Source organism: Microcebus murinus, chromosome 10 (assembly GCF_040939455.1).
Source record: "Microcebus murinus isolate Inina chromosome 10, M.murinus_Inina_mat1.0, whole genome shotgun sequence".
Taxonomy (NCBI): Eukaryota; Metazoa; Chordata; class Mammalia; order Primates; family Cheirogaleidae; genus Microcebus; species Microcebus murinus.
The window spans coordinates 4088551-4109200 of record NC_134113.1 but is presented as its reverse complement, the minus strand read 5'-3'; the positions used below and the strand labels follow the sequence as shown (position 1 = coordinate 4109200).

The window sequence follows — 20650 nt, the reverse complement described above, 5'->3', positions numbered from 1 at the left end:
CCAGTCTGTGCCTGCTCTGTCCCGGGCCCTGGGGGTCGGCCTGTAGGCCTGGCTCATGCAGCTTCGTCTGCAGGGGCGGGGCACCTCCTCCAAGAAGCCTGTCCTGACTCCCCCAGCCCTCCCCACCTCCCTTCTTTCCCCCGATGGAGGATGCTCAGGCTTCTATCAGAGCACAGCGCTTACCTGCTCTTAATCCTAGGTCCTCCGCCAGCTTTGAACCCAGGATTCTGTTCGCTGTCTCTGTAACAATGCGAACAGGAGTGAGGCATGTACGCACGAGCAGGTGAATTGCTGAGCCCCCTGGGCTGGCAGAGGTCGGCCCTGCACACCTGGAGCGGACGCCTTGGCCCACGCTGGGCTGCGTGCCTGGCTCGTGCAGTGCCGAAGTACAGACAGACCCCGCACCGTTTACTCGCCGGCTCCAAAAGCTCAGGGAGACGAGGCTCTTTCTCCACAATCCAGCGAGGATGGCGGCACCCTAGCCCCATCCCAGAGTGCGGAGAGCTCTCTGGGAGCCTTTGGGTGCCCTGCAGAGGCAAGGTGGTGCCGCCAGGGCCTGGCCCGAAGACGTGGAGATGGCCAGGCCCAGGGTGGGAGAGAGTTGTGGAATCCACTCTCTCACCACCAAGCCTGCTCCCCCGCAAATCTGCAGAGTGCCTGGGGTTGCTGCCTCTGCGGCCCTGGTGTGGCTGAGCTTTGTCTGTGCCCTGTCCTCTGAGCCCCAGCGGGGGAAGGCCGCGGGTCATGGAGTTTGTCCCAACAGAACTCTGTGCCACCCCCTGCAGTTCCCTGGAACTGACACCTGTCTCCCTCCACCTCCTGTCCTCCTCCTCACTGCCCCACTCTGCTGCTGCTCTGAGCCTCTGTCACCCAAGCCATCTCTTCTTTTTTATTTGAGGCAAGTTTCACTCTGTCACACAGGCTAGAGTGCAGTGGTGTCATCAGAGCTCACAGCAACCTCAAACTCCTGGGTTTAAGTGATCCTCCTGCCTCAGCCTCCCGAGTAGCTGGGACTACAAGCATGTGCCAACACACCTGGCTATTTTTTTTTTTCTAATTTTTCAGTAGAGATGAGGTCTCGCTCTTGCTCAGGCTGGTCTCAAACTCCTGAGCTCAAGTGATCCTCCCGCCTCAGCCTCCCAGAGTGCTAGGATGACAGGCGTGAGCCACCTCTTGATTTCATTACCACAAGCACTGAACAGTGAGCTTGGGTGTCACCCTCCACAGAGGTGTGGGCAGCAAGGGGTCCAGGGGCACGTCCCCTGGGCAATCAGAACTGCTCCGCTTGGAGAAGGGGGGTCCAGGACTGCACTGCAATCCTCAAACATCCTGGGGAAGAGGGTATGCCTGCTCCGTTTCTTCCCAGGCCCAGGAGGAGGGGATAGGTGTCCATCAGGCAGGACCTTTTCTAGGCTCTTCCAAATCCTGCCCGGTAGATGGTGGTAGAGCAGGAAACCTGGGCTCTGCGAGGGCAGGAGCTGGCATTGACCCCAGAGCCGCCCACTGCAAAGCCCGCACTCACAGCGTCCCTCACAGGCTGAGCTGTGCATCGCAGGAAGTAACAAGTTCACTGTCTCCGGTCCCTGGAGGGGGAAGCAGAGCCCACTTGGAGAGGGATTTTACTCAGGGGACCTGAGCATCTGGCTCAGGATGGGACTCAGTGAGGTCCAAGACCTCTTCTAGCTCTGAAATTCCTTCAGGGAAATCGTTTCCCAGACCTCCAGGTTGCTGCGGTCCCTGCTAACTGCCAGCACGCTTTCTGCTCTCTCCCCAGGTGTTGTGCGCCAGGTGCGGCCCATCGTGGGCCCGTTCCACGCCGTCCTGAAGCTGGAGATGAACTACGTGGTTGGGGGTGTGGTCTCCCACCGGAATGTCGTCAACGTCCACATCTTCGTCTCTGAGTACTGGTTCTGAAGACTGGCCTATGGCACAGCCAAGGCTGCACCTCCAGGCCAAGTCATTGCTGCCAGCGACTATGCAGCAATAGCCGTTGTTTGTACCCTCAGACATTTCTTAATGTTACATATTTGTAGTGTTAGGCCAACATGTATCAAGCTGAGCCAGATGAGTAAGTCCATCTGATATATTCTGGTGTTTAAAAAATGAGTCCAGTTGTTCAACTGTTGGGTTGAAAACCTGGCTCATTTTTTAGTGCAAAGGATAAATTTTACTTCCTTTCTGTGTCTGTGGGCTGGGCCTTGCTAAGGACCAAGGAAAGAAAGACATTTTTCAGGGGGGCAGCCAGTCTAAATGCCAAGAGAAGGCAAGTTCTTGCCCTGATTGTATAAAATTTGACATTTTGGTACTTTTTTTTTTTTGCCAATCAGATGTATGTTCTAAGGACATGGCTGCTGTAGAATAGCACATAAATGTGAGATAAATTCTCCCCAGAAGCAGCATGACAACATGCCTCGGGGAGCACTTAGAAGGTTAATTGCAGTTCTGTTGAAACAGAGGAAAATCCCTTGGTAAAGACACAGCCTGCTAGGTTTGTGTGTGGCCCCAGTGTGTTCAACAGGGGGGTGGTGGGTTTTTCTGCACTCTGCACCCATCTTTTCTTACAGGTGGGAAAATAAACAACTTTGTGATCATCCTGATGGCCTGTGCATGGCAGTCTTTCGAGAAGGGGGCTCCCTGCTAGCTTAGGAGTCCTCCGCCAGCAAAGAGACGGAGAGTCTGCCCCCTCCCCGGGCCGTCTCAAAACTCCTCTTGCTCCACAAGGTTCTGGGATGTGGGCCCAGCTTGTGAATTATAAAAGCTTCCTTTTCATTTCATTTCCAGTACCATGCCCTCTGAGAAACATGCCTCAAATCTGTTTCATGCCCACATCCAGCCCTGCTAGGCAAGCCACAGGGCTCCGGCGTCTTTGAGACTTGCTTCCAGTCCCATACCTCGTGCGCATTCTGATCCTCTCTAGAAATCGCTGGGGGGAGAAGACGACTGTCTTCAGCAGTGAGGAGACAGGACTGGGGTTCACTGGGTCCCAGGCACTGCGCACATGGTGCTTCATTTATTCCTCCTGGCAATCTGGCAAGGTGGGCGTGACCATGCACACGGTGAGCGTGAGATGGGCAAACTGGGCTCAGAGAGAGGAACACAATTGCCAAAATCCACACACCGGCGTAGAGAAAAAGGGAATTCAGGAATTCAAACTCAGTTTGTCTGGCTCCAGATGCCCTCTGAAACCCTGTGTCAGAACAGACCGGGGCAGACTGAACCAACACCACCCTCGGCATCAGTGGTGGGGCCAGGAGCACCCGATGCCCCAAGGCCCACTGCAGCCACAGGGACTCAGCATCCACCTCCATTTCCACGCATGCCTCTCCTCCCCTGGGCGGATCCCATCTTCCCAGGCTGGGACCCCACGCACGGCTCAGAGCCTCTCTCATCCTGCGCCCCAGTTCGCCTCAGCAGCATGGACCCCAGCACTGGCTGACATCTCAGCCCCATGCCCAAGCCAGCACCACTCCAACTCTCCGCCACCTTTGGGGACTTAAAGCGTTTTCAAGGTCACTAGCTTTTGGGGTGCTGGTCCATCAAAGCCAGGCCTGGGCCGGCCTGGCACAAGGCCTGCTGGAGCCCTGGAAGCTTGAGCTGATGGGAAGGAGAAGGCCAGTGTGGGGCTGGACAGGCCAGGCAGCCCTGTCCAGAAACAAGACTGAGCCCAGGGGACATCTGGTAGCTCTTCATGCCAGGGAATTGGCTCAGGGCATGGAAGCCAGCCTGGGAGCTAGTTGCAGGAATGAAAGCCTCAAGGCCAGGGGTAGGAAGCCAGGTAGTGTATGGGGTCCTGTCTGCCCACTTGCAGCTGGGGTGCAAATCTGCAGGAGCCAGGCAGTTTTGGGCCCGGCTCAACAAAGCTTTCTGGAAGCACCCTCAGGAGGGCTGGGCGGGACTGGGCTGAGAAGACAGAACCAGTGGCTGCTTCCTGGACAGGGTCTTCCCACACTTCCAATAACAGAGTGGGAGCTGCCATTGGTGGGCAGAGCCAAGCCCCCTGCTGTTGACTGGCTCTCACAGGAGCATGTGACTCAAGCTGTCCAATCAGAGCCCTTCCCGAGGGGCAGGGAGGACAGGGAGCCTCTTCTCCCCATGAGGAGCCCAGGGGAAGAGAAGCAGCCAAGTCCTGGCCCTACCTGATTCGGAGTCAGTGGCCAGGACCAAGCCTCACCTGGACAGGGCATAGCAGGGCGAGTCGCTGCCATCTTCCGAGCCTCCCTTTCCGCACCTGCAAAGTGGAAGCAGTAAGTCCTAGATGGCAGCGCTGGCCTTGGAGACCTGCGCACCAGAGGGCTTTGCAGACTGTAAAGTCCCGCGTGCTTGTGAGATCTTATCATTCACAGCGGTGGGGATGATGCTAATGGTCGTCACTGCCAATCGGGCCCCAGGAATGCGCTCTGGAAGCTTGGCATCTTTTCAGCCTGCATTTCCTTTTCTTAATCGTCCAGGAGAGACTTGGTAGACAGTTGTGTAAATTACACACGAGCCTAACGTTTCCCATTTCATATCACGCTACGGGTCGGGCACCTGATGGACCCATAAGTATCTCATTATACTTGCAAAATAATTACTGTCAGAGCCTCGCATCAGCTGCATTAGGGGGCCAGCTAATGGGAGCTGGCGGTGCCTCTGGGTCCCCCGGTAACAGTGATCCCTCCTTAATTGCAGCCTTAGAACAAAATAATTAAGGGGAATCGCTCAAGGCAAGGCGGTTTATAAGCAGCATGAGAAGGCAAACACTCAAGAGACACCAGGTTGCATCCTTTTCGCTGATCTGGTAGAAGAAACGTGGAGGGAAGGTTCTAGGAGGTCTCCTACAGTAGTATTCGACCAGAAAGCTGTCTGCTTTGAGAGAAGGAAACCTACTCTGATGCTGTACAGAGGAGCTCCCTGGGCCACCTGGCGTCCTAGAGGGACATGTGTTAGCACATGTGTGAGAGCTTAGCGGAGGGTGGCAGGACCCCCCTGGCCAGCTAGAAACCCAAGGAGGTAAGCCAGCTTTTCCAAAGTTCTCAAGTTTGTTCAGGTGAAAAAACACCTGAAAATCAAGTTATATTGTTTCTTATATTTTATTATGAAAAATTTCAAATATAAAGCAAAGTTGAAAGAATTATACAACAAATGCCAGGATTACCTACCACCAAGATTCTGCCACTCACATTTTATGAGATTGTAGTTGCATTCTGAAGAAATGACAATATGATGAGATACTAAATATAATATTAAAAACTCTGGGTTTTGCAGGCTTGAGTTTAAATCCAGCCACTTACTGGCTGTGTGGCCTCCGTTTTCTCTACCACAGAATGGACATAATGACACATCCTTCACAGGAGTGACTGTAAGGATGAAATGGGATGGTTACATAAAACTGCAAGAACCGCTACACAGGAGGTCCCCGATAAATAGTACTGTCATTACAAATACATTGAGGAGGACAATTTTTATTCAATTAGATGCCACGTTTTATTAGATGATAGTGTGTACAAGCAGTAGAAGCAGGGCATCTTGGGCTGGGTGTGGTGGCTCATGCCTGTAATGCTGGCACTCTGGGAGGCTGAGGTGGGTGGATCGCTCAAGGTCAGGAGCAAGAGCGAGATCCTGTCTCTACTAAATATAGAAAGAAATTAATGGGCCAACTAAAAATATATAGAAAAAATTAGCCGGGCATGGTGGCGCATGCCTGTAGTCCCAGCTACTCGGGAGGCTGAGGCAGGAGGATCGCTTGAGCCCAGGAGTTTGAGGTTGCTGTGAGCTAGGCTGACGCCACGGCACTCACTCTAGCCTGGGCAACAGAGTGAGACTCTGTCAAAGAAGAAAAGAAAAAAGAAAAGCAAAGAAGGGAAGGGAAGAAGGGAAGGGAAGAGGAGGGGAGGGGAGGGGAGGGGAGGGGAGGGGAAGGGAAGGGAGGGGAGGGGAGGGAAGGGAAAAAGAACCAGTGAATCTTCAGAAGAATTTATAAAAGAATAATCTGAAGTGCTTTAGCATGACATGGCTCCAGCAGCAGGACCCTCTGCTGGTTCACTTGGGGACACCAGCTTTGAGAGGGCACATTTGGTCGTATATGGGCCGTTCTTGCCTGGGGCCACCTCCTGGACCACAGCTGGGCTGTCACTCAGGCCCATTCAGATCCTTATTCAGGACAGTTTGCATAATTGTCCCCTTCCCTGGCTAGCCTCTGTTCCCCGGGACGCTGTCTGGGTGCCAGCAGCAAGCCCTCAATGCCATTCCCATTTCCCAGCATCATTCATGCCAAGGAGAGGGGCCTCAGGAGGCTGTCCGTCGTGGAAGTGGAATGAGGTGGGAACTCCCTCTTGAATCACTTCCGAAGCGTCCCAAGGGAGAAACAGGGCCATTGCAGAACTCCTGTAATACAGCCAACGGGCAGCATGGTGACAGTCACCACTACTAATAATCACATCACTGTGTTGAAGAAAGACCTCCTATGTACCAGGAAGGCTCTGTCACCATCCCCCCAATGCATACACACACACTCACGTGGGCACACACTTCCTCCTCAGCCCCTCGGCCTTGCCCACCGCTGGACCCCCTTCTCCCGTCTTGTCCCCTGAGATGACCCGCACACCTGTCGCCACCGAACACGCAGCACTGCCTGCTCTGGTGCTGTAACTGCACCCGACCCACCACGGGGCTTTGCCTTCATGCAACCAAGTTGTGAGTTGCTTTTCGCTTGCAAAAGCCTTCAGCCCCCCAGGTTGAAGGTCATGTAACCTGAGCATACCCAGATGGACCAAGCATGCAGCCGCAGGCGGAACCTGAGTGCTCGGGCCGAGGAGCGGGGACTGAATTAAGAAGCAGACACTGGACGGAGCCCTGGCATCGCCCCAGGGCAGGATCCGGCCTGAGTACCTCAGCGCACCCAAGAGCCCATCAGACCCGCCACGTGGCCTCTGACTATAAAACCAGCCCAACCCAAGTGCCCCAGTAACATAGACCCCTTTGCTGTAACCAACTTGGCTGCTTCTATCGACTTGATACCTGCCAAGCAAATGAACCTTTATAGGCTAGCGTGTATCGGCATTTTTCTGCGTGAATAGCTTTCCTCCTCCGAGATAATGGATCGGTGACTATTAACTATTGCTATTTTATTGTAAAATGCTATTTTATTGTAAAATTTTTACAATGCATCAAAGTATAGAGAAGAGTATATAAAGCCTCTGGTGCCCACCACCAGCTTCAGCAATGATCAGCCTTCCACCAATCTTCTTTCATCTCTCCCTTCACCCCCTTCTTTTTTTGCAGGAATATATTTTTTGAGACAGAGTCTCACTATGTTGCCCAGGCTGGCCTTGAACCCCTGGACTCAGGCCATCCTCTCGCCTCAGCCTCCTGAATAGCTGGGATTACAGGCTCGTGCCACAGCACCTGGCTTCAGGAGTATTTTTTTTTAAATAGATTTTATTTTGTAGAAGAGTTTTAGGCTTACAGAAAAATTGCAGAGATAGTACACAGGGAGTTCCCACACTCCTGGCTCCCAATTTCTCTGTTATTTACAAACTCTTATGTTACATGGCACATTTATTACATGCATGAACTCATACTGATACAGTATTGTTAACTGAAGCACATGCTTCATTCTGGTTTCCTTAGTTCTAACCTAACGTCCTTTCGCTGTTCCAGGACCCCACATGACACTTAGTCATCACGTCTCCTTGGGTTCGCCTTGGCTGTGACACTTTCTCAGATTTTCCTTGTTTTTGATGACTTTGACAGTTTTGAAGAGTTCTGGTCAGAAATTTTGCAGAATGGTCGTCAACTGGGATCTTTCTGATGTTTTTCTCATGGTTAGATGGGAGTTGTGGGTTTGGGGAGGTAAAGTGCCTTCTCATCACATCCTGTCGGGGAACTCACTACCGACATTACTCACCACTGCCGGCGCTGACCTCGGTCACCTGGCTGAGGTGTGTGTCGGGTGTCTCCGCCGTTAAGTTCCTCTTCCTCTTCCTCCCTTTCTGCACTCCCTGGAAGGAGGTTCCTGCACTTAAGGGGTGAGGAGTTATGCCCCACCTTCCCCAGCATTTTGAGGAAAACCCCAGACATCATGACACTTCATATTTAAATAATTTAAATACTTCAAAAAATACCTTTCTGGCTGGGCGCAGTGGCTCACGCCTGTAATCCTAGCACTCTGGGAGGCGGAGGCGGGCAGATTGCTCTAGGTCAGGAGTTCGAAACCAGCCTGAGCAAGAGCGAGACCCTGTCTCTACTAAAAATAAAAAGAAATTAATTGGCCAACTAATATATATAGAAAAAATTAGCCGGGCATGGTGGTGCATGCCTGTAGTCCCAGCTACTCGGGAGGCTGAGGCAGTAGGATCGCTTGAGCCCAGGAGTTTGAGGTTGCTGTGAGCTAGGCTGATGCCACGGCACTCACTCTAGCCTGGGCAACAAAGCGAGACTCTGTCAAAAAAAAAAAAAGATAGAAAAATTAGCCAGGTGTTGTGATGTGCACCTGTGGCCCCAGCCTCTCAGGAGGCTGAGGTAGGAGGATTGCTTGAGCTCAGGAGTTTGAGGTTGCAGTGAGCTATGATGATGCCATGGCATCCTAGCCCAGGGCGACAGAGTGAGACTCTGTCTCAAAAACAAAAAAAGAAAAACAGTTTCCGATGGTAAGGACTTTTAAAAAACCCAACCATTGGCTGGGCGCGGTGGCTCACGCCTGTAATCCTAGCTCTCTGGGAGGCCGAGGCGGGCGGATTGCTCAAGGTCAGGAGTTCGAAACCAGCCTGAGCAAGAGCAAGACCCCGTCTCTACTATAAATAGAAAGAAATTAATTGGCCAACTGATATGTATATAAAAAATTAGCCGGGCATGGTGGCGCATGCCTGTAGTCCCAGCTACTCGGAAGGCTGAGGCAGGAGGATCGCTTGAGCCCAGGAGTTTGAGGTTGCTGTGAGCTAGGCTGACGCCACGGCACTCACTCTAGCCTGGGCGACAAAGCGAGACTCTGTCTCAAAAAAAAAAAAAAAAAAAAACCCAACCATCATGCCTATCACACCTGACACTATTACCAAAGATTCCTTAAATTTTCTAACAAGCGGCTTATACTTCCAATTCAGCTCAGCCTGCATGTAGTAAGGCGGGCGTAAGCCTCCCGGGGAGATACGGAGATAAGACACAGCCCGGCTCCCAGGGTTGGGGGACCAAATCCAGGGCTGTTATTTCCTTCACAAAAGGAATTTTCCATTTACCAAAGGATTCACCTTGGGACTGTTTTACAAAATGAGCGTCCACCCTGTGTTCATGGCTTACAAAAAATGGAAAAATGGAATGTTTCTACTTCCTATCTCAAGCCTTAGCCCACATGTGTCCCCTCCCTGACTCCCACTGCCCGAGCACAGACCTCCCTTTTACAGCAGTGTCAAGTGTAGACCTCAGACTGTGCCAGGACGGCCTGGCCAGGGATTACGGATGTGGACACCAGGTTCCAGATGGTCAGAGCCAGGAAGTAGGCGCTGAGCAGGAGGGAGGAGGGAGTGGTGAGAGCGGGACCCCCAACCCCATCCTCATACACCAGCACCCAAGTCTGGTTGAAGTCAAAGGGCAGGAGACTGAGGAGGGGTGGCCGGCCCGGCTCCTGGGGTGGAAGGACAACCGCACCCCACCGTGCTGCCTCCTGCACCCCACACGCTTCCCGCTGTGCTTGGTGAATGAAGTAATGTTCATAGATAGAAGGCAGTATTTATCTCTGTGCAGGGGACGGAAGAGTGTGTTCAAGTCCGAACCCCAGCACCTGCGAATGTGACCTTATTTGAAAATAGAGTCTTTGCAGATGTGATTGAGTTAAGGATCCAGGGAGGAGGTCATCCTGCGTGCAGGGTGGGCCCCAAATCCGAAGACTGGTGTCCCCCTAAGAGAAAAGAGAGAGAGAGAGATTTGACGCGTGGACCCGGCAGGGAAGGCCATGCGACAACAGAGGCAGAGATGGCATCTGAAGCCAAGGGACCAAGGACGGCCACAGCCCCCAGGAGCTGGAAGAGAGTGACGGGAAGGACCTCCCTTGGAGCCTCCGGAAGGAACCCACCTGCTGACACCTTGACTGTAGACTCCTGGCCTCCGGCACGGACAGGATAACTTCTGCTGTTTTAAGCCACCGAGTTTATGGTGACAGCAGCCCTAGGAAATTAACATTGTGTGTATGTGTATATATATATGTGTATGTACATATTTTAAAAATTCTTATCAATATGTCTCTTCATCGATGTATTTCTTACTGTAGGTAGTGAGTCAATACTGTTCTTTTGCCGTGCTTTTCAAAAGTGAGGCGTGCCTGAGTGCGGATGGACAGGACTTCAACGTCTCCTGGTCCCCGTCTTTGAGACAGCGGCCCACCCCAGGCCACCGTCTGCCTGGGACTTGCCGCCAGGAGGGAGGTGCAGGGCACAAAGGAATGATCCCCTCAGTGTGACTGTTTCGATGACATCAAGCATCCTCAGAGGCGGCGAGCAGCACAGAGGGTAGCGTGGCCGCTTGGAGAATTCAGCTGTGGTTCCCGGGCTCCACGGCAAGTGTAAGGCGTCACGACCTAATGATTAGACGTTATGGGGCATTAGAAGGCTTTGGCACGTGCCCATAAGTGATCCGTTTTTAACGCAGCTGGTTTATTACTGTCTGCAGCAGGTCCCGCACGAATCGGCGTCAGTTAACTGGGCCATGCTGGTAAAATTACGCATTGCATTATGCACGGGAAGAGGGTCAAGGGTAGGAGTCAGAAGGAAGCGATTACTTTGAGTCATCGAAACCTCCTGGACTCAGTCTCTCTGCAGAAAAATGGAACTCTGGCTTGTTTTCTGTTGGTTTTCTGCAGGCATTTAGTGGCCGAAGCTGGGATTCCCTGAGCTGTGTTCTGATGGTGTATCAGGTGCCACCCGAGATAAACACATCTTCCCAGTTAGATGTGGTCGGTGAGCATCCTAAATCCTGTCCCTCCGCCAGCCCTCTCCTCCGGGGCCTGCCTCTTCCTGGTAATTTGCTCCTTTAGAGGAAAGAGCCTCGATCCCACTCCCTGAGCCTTGTTTGCAAGACCTGATGCTAACCAGTCCCAGCAGTCCCTGGTCCCTGACACTGACTGACACCACGTGGGCCCATTCCTTCCACCTCCTCTTGTTCGTTCATTCATTCACTCATTTCACCTCCTCCCACAGGTGAATCAGTTCTCCTCTCCTCTCCTCGCCTCTCTGTCTGGTCCTCCCCCAGGCTGCCAGATTATCTGTCTGAAACCCAGAGGGGATGGAGTTCCTCCTGGCCGTGGATCTTCAGGGACTCCTGCACCAACCTCGGGGTGTGGCTATGAGACATAAGGAGAAATGTTTGCCGTATTCGGTCTCTTCCCCAGTTCCTGACACAGAGCTCGGAATCCTTTGGAACCTCCTGGGTGACAGGTGTGTCTTTTGTTCTAATGAGGTAATGCTTGTAGCTCCGGGAAGGGGGCTGGTCACCAGGAAGCTTTCAGCTCTGCCCCCGCCCCCCCTTGCTCCAGGGAGCATTGGAGCTGAGTTAATAGCCAATCATGCCCACATGATGAAGCCCCCAGAAAAATCCCTAAACTACAGGGGCTGGAGAGATTCTGGGCTCGTGAGCACACCCACCTGCCTCCAGGCTGGAGCACCCCAACTCCACGGGGACAGTCGCTCCTGCCCTCCCAGACCTCGCCCTGTGCGCCTGCTCGCCGGCTGTTCATCCGTGTCTCGGCAGACTGGTAGACGCAGGTGCTCCCCCGAGCTCTGCGAGCCATTTTAGCAAATCATCAGACCTGAGGAGGGGTCTCGGGAGCCCCCTAATGTGGGGCCGAGTCAGACAGCAGCGTGGGGAACCTGGGCACCCAGCACTGGCGACGGCATCGGCAGTGGGGACAGTCTGGCGGGACGGAGCCCTCCCCCTGTGGGGTCCACGCCAACCCCGGGCGGTTAGTGCTGGAACCGAGTTGAACTGGGGCACGCTGAGCTGCTGTCTGCAGGGAACCGAGGCACCGAGGCATTGCCCGCTGTGGGCAACACACACACACCTGGTATCAGAGGCGTTGTGAGCAGAGGGACCGTTTTTCCTTTTAGGCTACAAGACTGTTCCTATTTGGGCCTCGACCTTACCCCCAACCCCCGCGCTTTACGCAGGGTGGGGACACACGCAGCTGCTCTGCTTCCGTCATCAGCCACGGACTAGGACACCTCTGAGCCTTTGTGCCCACGGATCCCACTGCCTGGAAGACCCTTTGCCCGTCTCTGCCTGGGGAGCCCCTCCGGGCCCAACGTAAAATGCCAACTGCTCTGGGCACAGACCCCAGACTGAAAGCAGGGATTCCAATGGATATTTGGGCGTTGTTTTACTTTTTTAATTTTTTTTTTTTTTTTTTGAGACAGAGTCTCGCTTTGTTGCCCAGGCTAGAGTGAGTGCCGTGGCATCAGCCTGGCTCACAGCAACCTCAAACTCCTGGGCTCAAGCAATCCTCCTGCCTCAGCCTCCCGAGTAGCTGGGTCTACAGGCATGCGCCACCATGCCTGGCTAATTTTTTGTATATATATATTACTTGGCCAATTAATTTCTTTCTATTTATAGTAGAGATGGGGGTCTCGCTCTTGCTCAGGCTGGTTTCGAACTCCTGACCTCGAGCAATCTGCTCGCCTCGGCCTCCCAGAGTGCTAGGATTACAGGTGTGAGCCACCCCGCCCAGCCAACTTTTTAAAATTTTTTATATATATTATTATTATTTTGAGACAGAGTCTGGCTCTGTTGCCTGGGCTACAGTGCCGTGGCGTCAGCCTAGCTCACAGCAACCTCAAACTCCTGGGCTCAATCAAGCGATCCTCCTGCCTCAGCCTCCCGAGTGGCTGGGACTACAGGCACGCGCCACCGTGCCCGGCTAATTTTTTCTATATATTTTTAGTAGTCCGGCTAATTTCTTTCTATTTTTTAGTAGAGACAGGATCTCAGTGTTGCTCAGGCTGGTCTCGAACTCCTGAGCTCAAATGATCCACCCTCCTCAGCCTCTCAGAGTGTTGGCATTACGGGCGTGAGCCACCGTGCCCGGCCTCAAATGGATATTTGTACACACGTGTTCACAGCAGATTTATTCACAATAGCCAAAGGTGGACACAACTCAAGTGTCCATCGACAGATGAATGGATAAGCAAAGTGTGGTGTATCCATGCAAGGGAATATTATTCAGCCTTAAAAGGGAAGGGAATTTTGATGTAAGCTACAACTTGGATGGACCCTAGAAACATTATGCTTAACGAAATACACCAGACACAGAAGGACAAATATAATATGATTCCACTTATAAGAGGTACCTAGTACAGAAAAATTCATAGGGACAGAATGAATGGAGGTTGCCAGGGGCTGGGAGAAGGGGAATTATGAGGAGCTAGTGTCTAATGGGGACAGAGTTTTTACTGGGGGTGATGAAAAACTTTCGGGTATAGACAGTGATGATGGTTACACAACTTCGTGACTGTATTTAACACCACCTGAGTTGCGTGCTCACAAATGATTAGAATGATAAATATTACGCTATGTATATCTTGCCACAATTAAGAAAACTCGGCCGGGTGCAGTGGCTCATGCCTGTAATCCCAGCACTCTGGGAGGCCGAGGCGGGCGGATTGCTTGAGGTCAGGAGTTCAAAACCAGCCTGAGCAAGAGCGAGACCCCATCACTACTATAAATAGAAAGAAATTAATTGGCCAACTAATATATATAGAAAAAAATTAGCCGGGCATGGTGGTGCATGCCTGTAGTCCCAGCTACTTGGGAGGCTGAGGCAGAAGGATTGCTTGAGCCCAGGAGTTTGAGGTTGCTGTGAGCTAGGCTGATGCAATGGGCACTCACTCTAGCCTGGACAACAAAGTGAGACTCTGTCTCAAAAAAAAGGAAAAAAAAAAAGAAAACTCTAAAGACAGAAATGGCATTGCTTTCACATCTGAATTAATGAAAGTAAACAATAAAAGAGTAAAAAATTAATAAATTTTTAGATTGAAACAAACAACAAAAAAAAGAAATGCCAGCTGCCCCGAGCCACCCGCCTTTAAGTTTCCAGGTGTGATTGGTTCTTCTCTTCTCTGTCATGTTTTCGGAATCATTCTGCCATGCTTGCTTGCAGAACCATATCGTAGGTGTCCACTCACGAGTCTGTCCCCTGCCAGACGGGGCAACCGAGGGCAGGGACGCGCCGTTGTCATCCCTGGGAGTCCCCCCCAGCAAAACGTCTGGCACAGAATAGCTCTCAGGAAGTGTTTATTGGGTGCAAAACATAAAAACACAGCAAGCAGGCAGGGATGGACGTCACGCTCACAGATCCCTACTGTACCGTCCAGCCATGTGGCAGCCCATAACGTCCCTGTGACAGCCACCGTGGGCAGCTGGAAACAAAGGGTTTCTAGAAAGGCTTCCTGATGGCTCAGAACTTACGTGTTCCAGAGTCTCTCGGCCTTGTTGTTGGAAGTTTTAAGAGATCTAACCTAAATCCACCCTCCTCGTCCTCCTCTTCTTGCCCATAGTGTAACTTCCAGCCTTTTCACACAAGAGTCCATTTAAAAGGCCCAAGACCCCACCGTGCAAGACCCGAGCCCAAATCTTCCCCACCCCGGGCCTGAAGCATCGGCTCCCCTGCCCAGGACTGTTGAGCCCTTGACCGGCCGTCCTCTTTGTCTGCGCCCAGCGGGCCGGATGTGGCAAAGCCCGGCAGCCCCATCAGCCTCCTCCGCCCGCCCTGCCCGGCCCTGACGTCGGGCCTGAAGCCGGGACCACCAGGTCCCCAGGGAGGCAGCCCTCATGCTCCAAGCCACCCAGCTGCGTCACCACCACAGGCCTCCGTAACTGCAGCCTAGGTTTTGCGAATGATGACCGCTCGGCTGCGCCCGGCCAACCCCAAAGTGCTAGGTGCCGCTGTGCCCGCGGCCAGCCACACGGCGCTTAGAAACGAGAAAGGAATGCTGTCCTCTCTGCAGAGGGGAGGCGCTCTTATCCCGAGGCCCATCTTGACAATTTGATCGTTGCTCTTCTCAACCCGACCTGGATAATTGCGTAATTAATCGTGCACGGGTAACTCGGCCAGAGGAGGTGGTTAGGCGGCGCGGGGAGCCCCCTCCCACTGCCCTGGAGGGCTGCCAGGTCACCTGGTGCCAGAGCCCACGCGGTCGCCCGCCCAAGGTGACAGGAGCGGCTCTCGGCTGGGAGCCCGGTGGCCCTTGCCGCCGCCTGTTTGCTCCGTTGGGTCAAGTCAGAGGCTGTTCCCCGGAGCTGGGCCCTGCAGAGGCGGCTGAAGCGAAGACAGCTCCTTGCCTTGAGGGTGGGAGGAGTCACAGCTTCCCCCTGTGGCTTCAGCCATTCCCTTTGTTGATTTCCAGAGATGCTTCCGGAAAATCCGTGTCCTTTGGTTCCTTCCCCGCCACCCCTGGTTCATAAAGCCTCACGTTGGCTCAGGGGGCCAAGGTGCCGGTGCCGGATCCCCCGGCTTGGATCCCCCGGCTTGGTCACAGCCCCCGGAACCCCTGCGGCCCCGCCCTGGGGGCTCTCGGCCTTCAGGGAGCCAGGCGTTGCTCAGAGGACCATCATGGCCCTGGCACAGCTGGACAAAGTGCTGGGGCCAGGGGAGTGGTCCCCCAAAGTCAGGCTCCATTCTTCAAATGGCACCTCCCCAGCAGCACCGTCCTCAGCCTCTGCCGCCTCCCCCACCAGGCGCAGATTCCCCAGGGCCTCCCGCTGTGCCGCCCAGCGGTGCTGCTGCAGGGGTGGAGGGGGAGGCCGGCCCAGGGCTGCTTCTGCGTGGTGGGACTACTACATCGTGCCCTGAACCGCTGACCTCCATCTTCCTCCCTCCTACTTTCTCTCTCCCTCTGCAGAAAATTGGAGGGCAGAGCGCACGGCTGCTGCTTATGGATGGCTCTCCAGCACTGGGCGCAAGGGGCAGTGGGCACCAGTGGCAGTGGGTGCAAGTGGCAGTGGGCGCCAATGGCAGTGGGCGCAAGTGGCAGTGGGCGCCAGTGGCAGTGGGCACCAGTGGCAGTGGGCGCAAGTGGCAGTGGGCGCAAGTGGCAGTGGGCGCAAGTGGCAGTGGGCGCCAGTGGCAGTGGGCGCAAGGTCCAGCACCTGCCTGCACGCCTGGGAGAACCTCGGCGTGTGGCGCAGCCACCCCAGCTGCAGGGAAGCGTGGCGCCTCCCTCCGCCGCCCCACACAGCCTGCATGGACACAGAGTCTGCCCCGGCCCTGGCTCTGGGAGCATGGGAGAAGAGGGACAGGCAGGAGTGGGGGGTGGAGAGGGGTCGGGGGATGGGAGAAGACAGGGTGGCCCCTCGTGGACCTGAGAATGGGGGAGCGGCAGCGGGCACGAGGTCCAGGAACTGGGCTGAGGATGAAGGGTCTCCCGGAGAGCGGACCCAGAAGCTATTGGAATGTCACCGAGCAGAAATGGCCATCTAATGCCACCGACAACGTCTTCTGTGGGGCAGCGACCAAGTTCCAACATCCTAAATGGGAAATCCAACCGGTTACCAGAGTCGACTGTGACGTCTCTTGGACGTCCCCCCTTCTCTGCCTAATACACTGCTGTGCATGCAGCAGGTGCTTAATTCTTGCTCCAGGGGCAAAGCCCACCTGCCCCAGTGTGAAGAGTTTGGTTTTGCACAAAGGGGATTACAGGCATGAGCCAACTATCTCTACGTTGTCTCCCTGGGTTAGAGAGGTCCCCGGTTGAAATCGCTTCTCCTGAGCCTTTGAGCCTTTGAACCTGACATCTCGTTGTCGCAAGACACCCTCCCTCTCAGCGCCCGGTCCCATGCCCCGGCCACCTTGCCATGGGTCCTTTAAGAGTGAGTTACTGGCCAGGCGCGGTGGCTCATGCCTGTAATCCTAGCTCTCTGGGAGGCCGAGGCGGATTGCTGGAGGTCAGGAGTTTGAAGCCAGCCTGAGGGAGACCCCTGTCTCTACTAAAAACAGAAAGAAATTAATTGACCAACTAAAAATACACACAAAAACTTAGCCGGGCATGGTGGCGCATGCCTGTGGTCCCAGCTACTCGGGAGGCTGAGGCAGGAGGATCGCTTGAGCCCAGGAGTTGGAGGTTGCCGTGAGCCAGGCTGACGCCACAGCACTCACTCTAGCCTGGGCAACAAAGCGAGACTCTGTCTCAGAAAAAAACAAGAAAACAAAAAACAAAACAAAACAAAACAAACCCAGAAAGCTTATTGGGTCGGTCTGTGGCTTTCCTGCCAACTTTTCTGTTTCTTACACGACAGTGAGACCCATGCCAGCTCATCAGGGCACGGAGAGCTTCGGCTGCAGCTAAGGCCCGGCTCGGCAGGTTCACGCCCGGGGAGTGGGCACCTCGGGTGTTTGGGGGGCACCATGGGGGCGGGTGTGAGAGCTCAGAGATGGGAGCTGTCTGGCGAGCAGCAGAGTCTGACTCTCACTGAGATTAAAAAGGAAAAGACATTTCCAACTGGACAAGGATGACCTTCTTTCAAGAAGCGCCAGCAAGGTGGCCTTCACCACCCAAACAGCACTGGGAGGTCAACGTCATCACCACCATTCTGCGGAGGACAGACTCGAGCCTGGGACGTGAAGGGGCCCACGCAGAGGGTCACACAGCCAGGCTTCCACCCCCCACTCCTCCTGCAAGACACAAGGCAGAGGCTGCCTTCGGTCTGAGCTCTGGATAAACCTTGGCATCGTGGAACCCACCCTTCAACTTTGCAGACAACGTTCAGCTCAATTCAGAGAATATCTATCGAGCATTTATTGTGTGCAAATCCCTGTACACAAATATGCCCGAAATAAAAACCACAGCCCAGTGATCACCCAGCCAACAGGCACGGACAGAGGCCTAGGATGGGCCCCGCCTTGGCACAGGCACACGAAACGCCTCAGCCAGCGAGGCTGCTCCCGGCACCCTAGAGGGGCGAGTCTGGCATGACATCACTGGGGAAAAGCCCTTTTCCCCGCTGCCCCCTGGTAGGGCCAAACCCAGTGTCTAGCACTTTTCTCCAGCTCTTTCAAGAGCCTCCCAAAGAGTTTTCCTGATCGGTATCAGTTTTCCCATCTGAGAAATGGGCCTAATAATTGCTACTTTGCAGGGCTTTTGCAAGAATGAAGCAAGACGCTGACTACAAAACACAAGCACAGTGCCTGGCCTGGAAGGGGAGCTCAAAAAATATTTGTTCTTCTCTTCCTTCCCTGGGGACTTGTTTTTTTGGTTCTCAGTAAATATCACTTCACTCTCCTTTTTTTTTTTTTTTTTTTTTTTTTGCATGTCTCCTATAACCTGGGTCAGGAGCCATACCCAGAGATACAGTGCCAGTGAGGCACGGTGCCTGCCCTTAGGGCGTGGGGCCTGCACGCCCAATAGGAGCCAGTTTCTTTGTCTATTGCAAACATACTGAGCTAAGTTTTGTTTTCATCACTTTTATTTTCTCTCTATGTTAGTTTTCTCTCTATGTACCAAGCTGTTTAAGACAAAACTCACTTCAGTGTCACAAGAGAAATAAATTGTAGAAGCAGGATCCAGTGAAGCTGGTCATAATTTATCTTGATTAACTATAAAAGAAAAAAAAAATATATATATATATATATATATATTGGAGACAGAGTCTTGTGCTATTGCCCAGCTAGAGTGCTGTGGTGTCGTTATAGCTCACGGCAACCTTAAATTCCTGGGCTCAAACAATCCTCAGCCTCCCGAGTAGCTGGGACTATAGGCATGCACCACCACACCTGGCTAATTTTTCTATTTTTTTAATAGAGACGGGGTCTTGCTATGTTCCTCAGGCTGGTATTGAACTCCTGACCTCAAGCCATCCTCTTACCTCAGCCTCGCAAAGTGCTAGGAGTACAGGTGTGAGTCACAGTGGCTGACCTTGACTAACTATAAGAAAACATCATATGCTTCCAGAATCCTAAGAATCAAAGTATCCTTTTTTACTTTGGCTTCTGGGAAGCTCAAAATCTAAATTTAATATCCAATTGAATAATACTCTGACATTTAAATTTAATTTTACCTCCCACTTTGTTTCTGATCTCCATTTTCTTACTCTATGTTATACTAATTCTAAGGCAGATTTTTAACCACTTTGGTACGAGTGTCAACTATAGTCAACAGCCACAGATGAACTGAGTGTCGACTTTAGCCGACACCTGTAATATGACTTTTCTAATTTTTCATTTATCAAAATAAAATTGTGAGGCCGGGTGCGGTGGCTCACGCCTGTAATCCTAGCACTCTGGGAGGCCTAGGCGGGCGGATTGCTCCAGGTCAGGAGTTTGAAACCTGAGCAAGAGCGAGACCCCATCTCTACTATAAATAGAAAGAAATTAATTGGCCAACTAATATATACAGAAAAAATCAGCCGGGCATGGTGGCGCATGCCTGTAGTCCCAGCTACTCGGGAGGCTGAGGCAGGAGGATTGCTTGAGCCCAGGAGTTGGAGGTTGCTGTGAGCTAGGCTGACGCCACGGCACTCACTCTAGCCTGGGCAACAGAGAGAGACTCTGTCTCAAAAAAATAAAAATAAAAATAAAAATAAATAAAATTGTGAATATTTAAAAATAACGTAATGAAAACATATATGTGTAGGTTACCTATTCTGATTTATGTTACAAGTAAAGCTGCCTGTAAAGTAAAACAAGTGTTCAGTGCTTTCAAGCTTTCCTCGTCACACAAGAGCAAGACGGACGCGTGGTCAACGCACAGCGCAGACTGCCGCGCGGACCGTGAGTGCGGCTGTGGGCGAGGCGTCACGGCCGGCGGGCGCCGGACCCAAGTGGCTGAAAGGGAAGTCATCTGATATCCTTTTGTGAAGTGAGGCATAAGTTATATATAATTTTTTTTTTTTTGAGACAGAGTCTCGCTTTGTTGCCCAGGCTAGAGTGAGTGCCGCGGCATCAGCCTAGCTCACAGCAACCTCAAACTCCTGGGCTCAAGCGATCCTCCTGCCTCAGCCTTCCTAGTGGTTGGGACTACAAGCATGCACCACCATGCCCGGCTATTTTTTTCTATATATATTAGTTGGCCAGTTAATTTCTTTCTATTTATAGTAGAGACGGGGGTCTCGCTCTTGCTCAGGCTGGTTTCGAACTCCTGACCTTCAGTATTCTGTCTGTGAGATTCACCCACGTCACTGGGTATTTCAGGAGTTCATTAACAGGAGGGAGGGTTTTTCATATACACTTTTATTAAAACAGATTAAGGGAGTTCCTTTATAGTGAATTTTTAATTGGCATGGTTTTTTTTTTTATCATGAATAAGTGTTGAATTTGATCAAATGTTTTTCTGCATCAATGGACATGATCGTACGATTTTTCCCTCTTTATCCTGTCATTGAGGCAAATGATATCGATCGATTTTCAAATGTTAAACCAACCTTGTATTTCTGGAATAAACTTTACTTGCTCATGAGCTTTTATCCTTTTAATATATCTCCAGATTTGATTTACTGATGTTTTATTTTGGATTTTTCATCTACATTCATGAGAGATGTAAACCTGTAAACTTCTGTTATTGTACGGTTCTTGCGAAGTTATAATATCAGGGTTTTGTTGGCCTCACACAATGAAATTGGGAGGTTCTCTCTTTTTCTCTGTGCTCTTTATGAGTTTGTATAAGATTGGTATTATTTCTTAAATGTTTAGAAAATTACCAGTGAC

At 52.4% G+C, this 20650-nt stretch overlaps 1 protein-coding gene across 1 annotated transcript in view; it reads left to right on the top strand.

Annotated features, from left to right (window-relative positions):
* The window catches only part of FBLN1 (fibulin 1), an 83971-nt gene extending 81373 nt beyond the window's left edge, over positions 1–2598 (top strand). The window contains exon 17 of the mRNA XM_012757376.3: positions 1775–2598. Coding sequence (XP_012612830.2) covers positions 1775–1914 — 140 coding nt within the window. The 3' untranslated portion in view covers positions 1915–2598. The remainder of the gene's footprint in view (positions 1–1774) is intronic.
* Positions 2599–20650: the final 18052 nt, after the last annotated feature.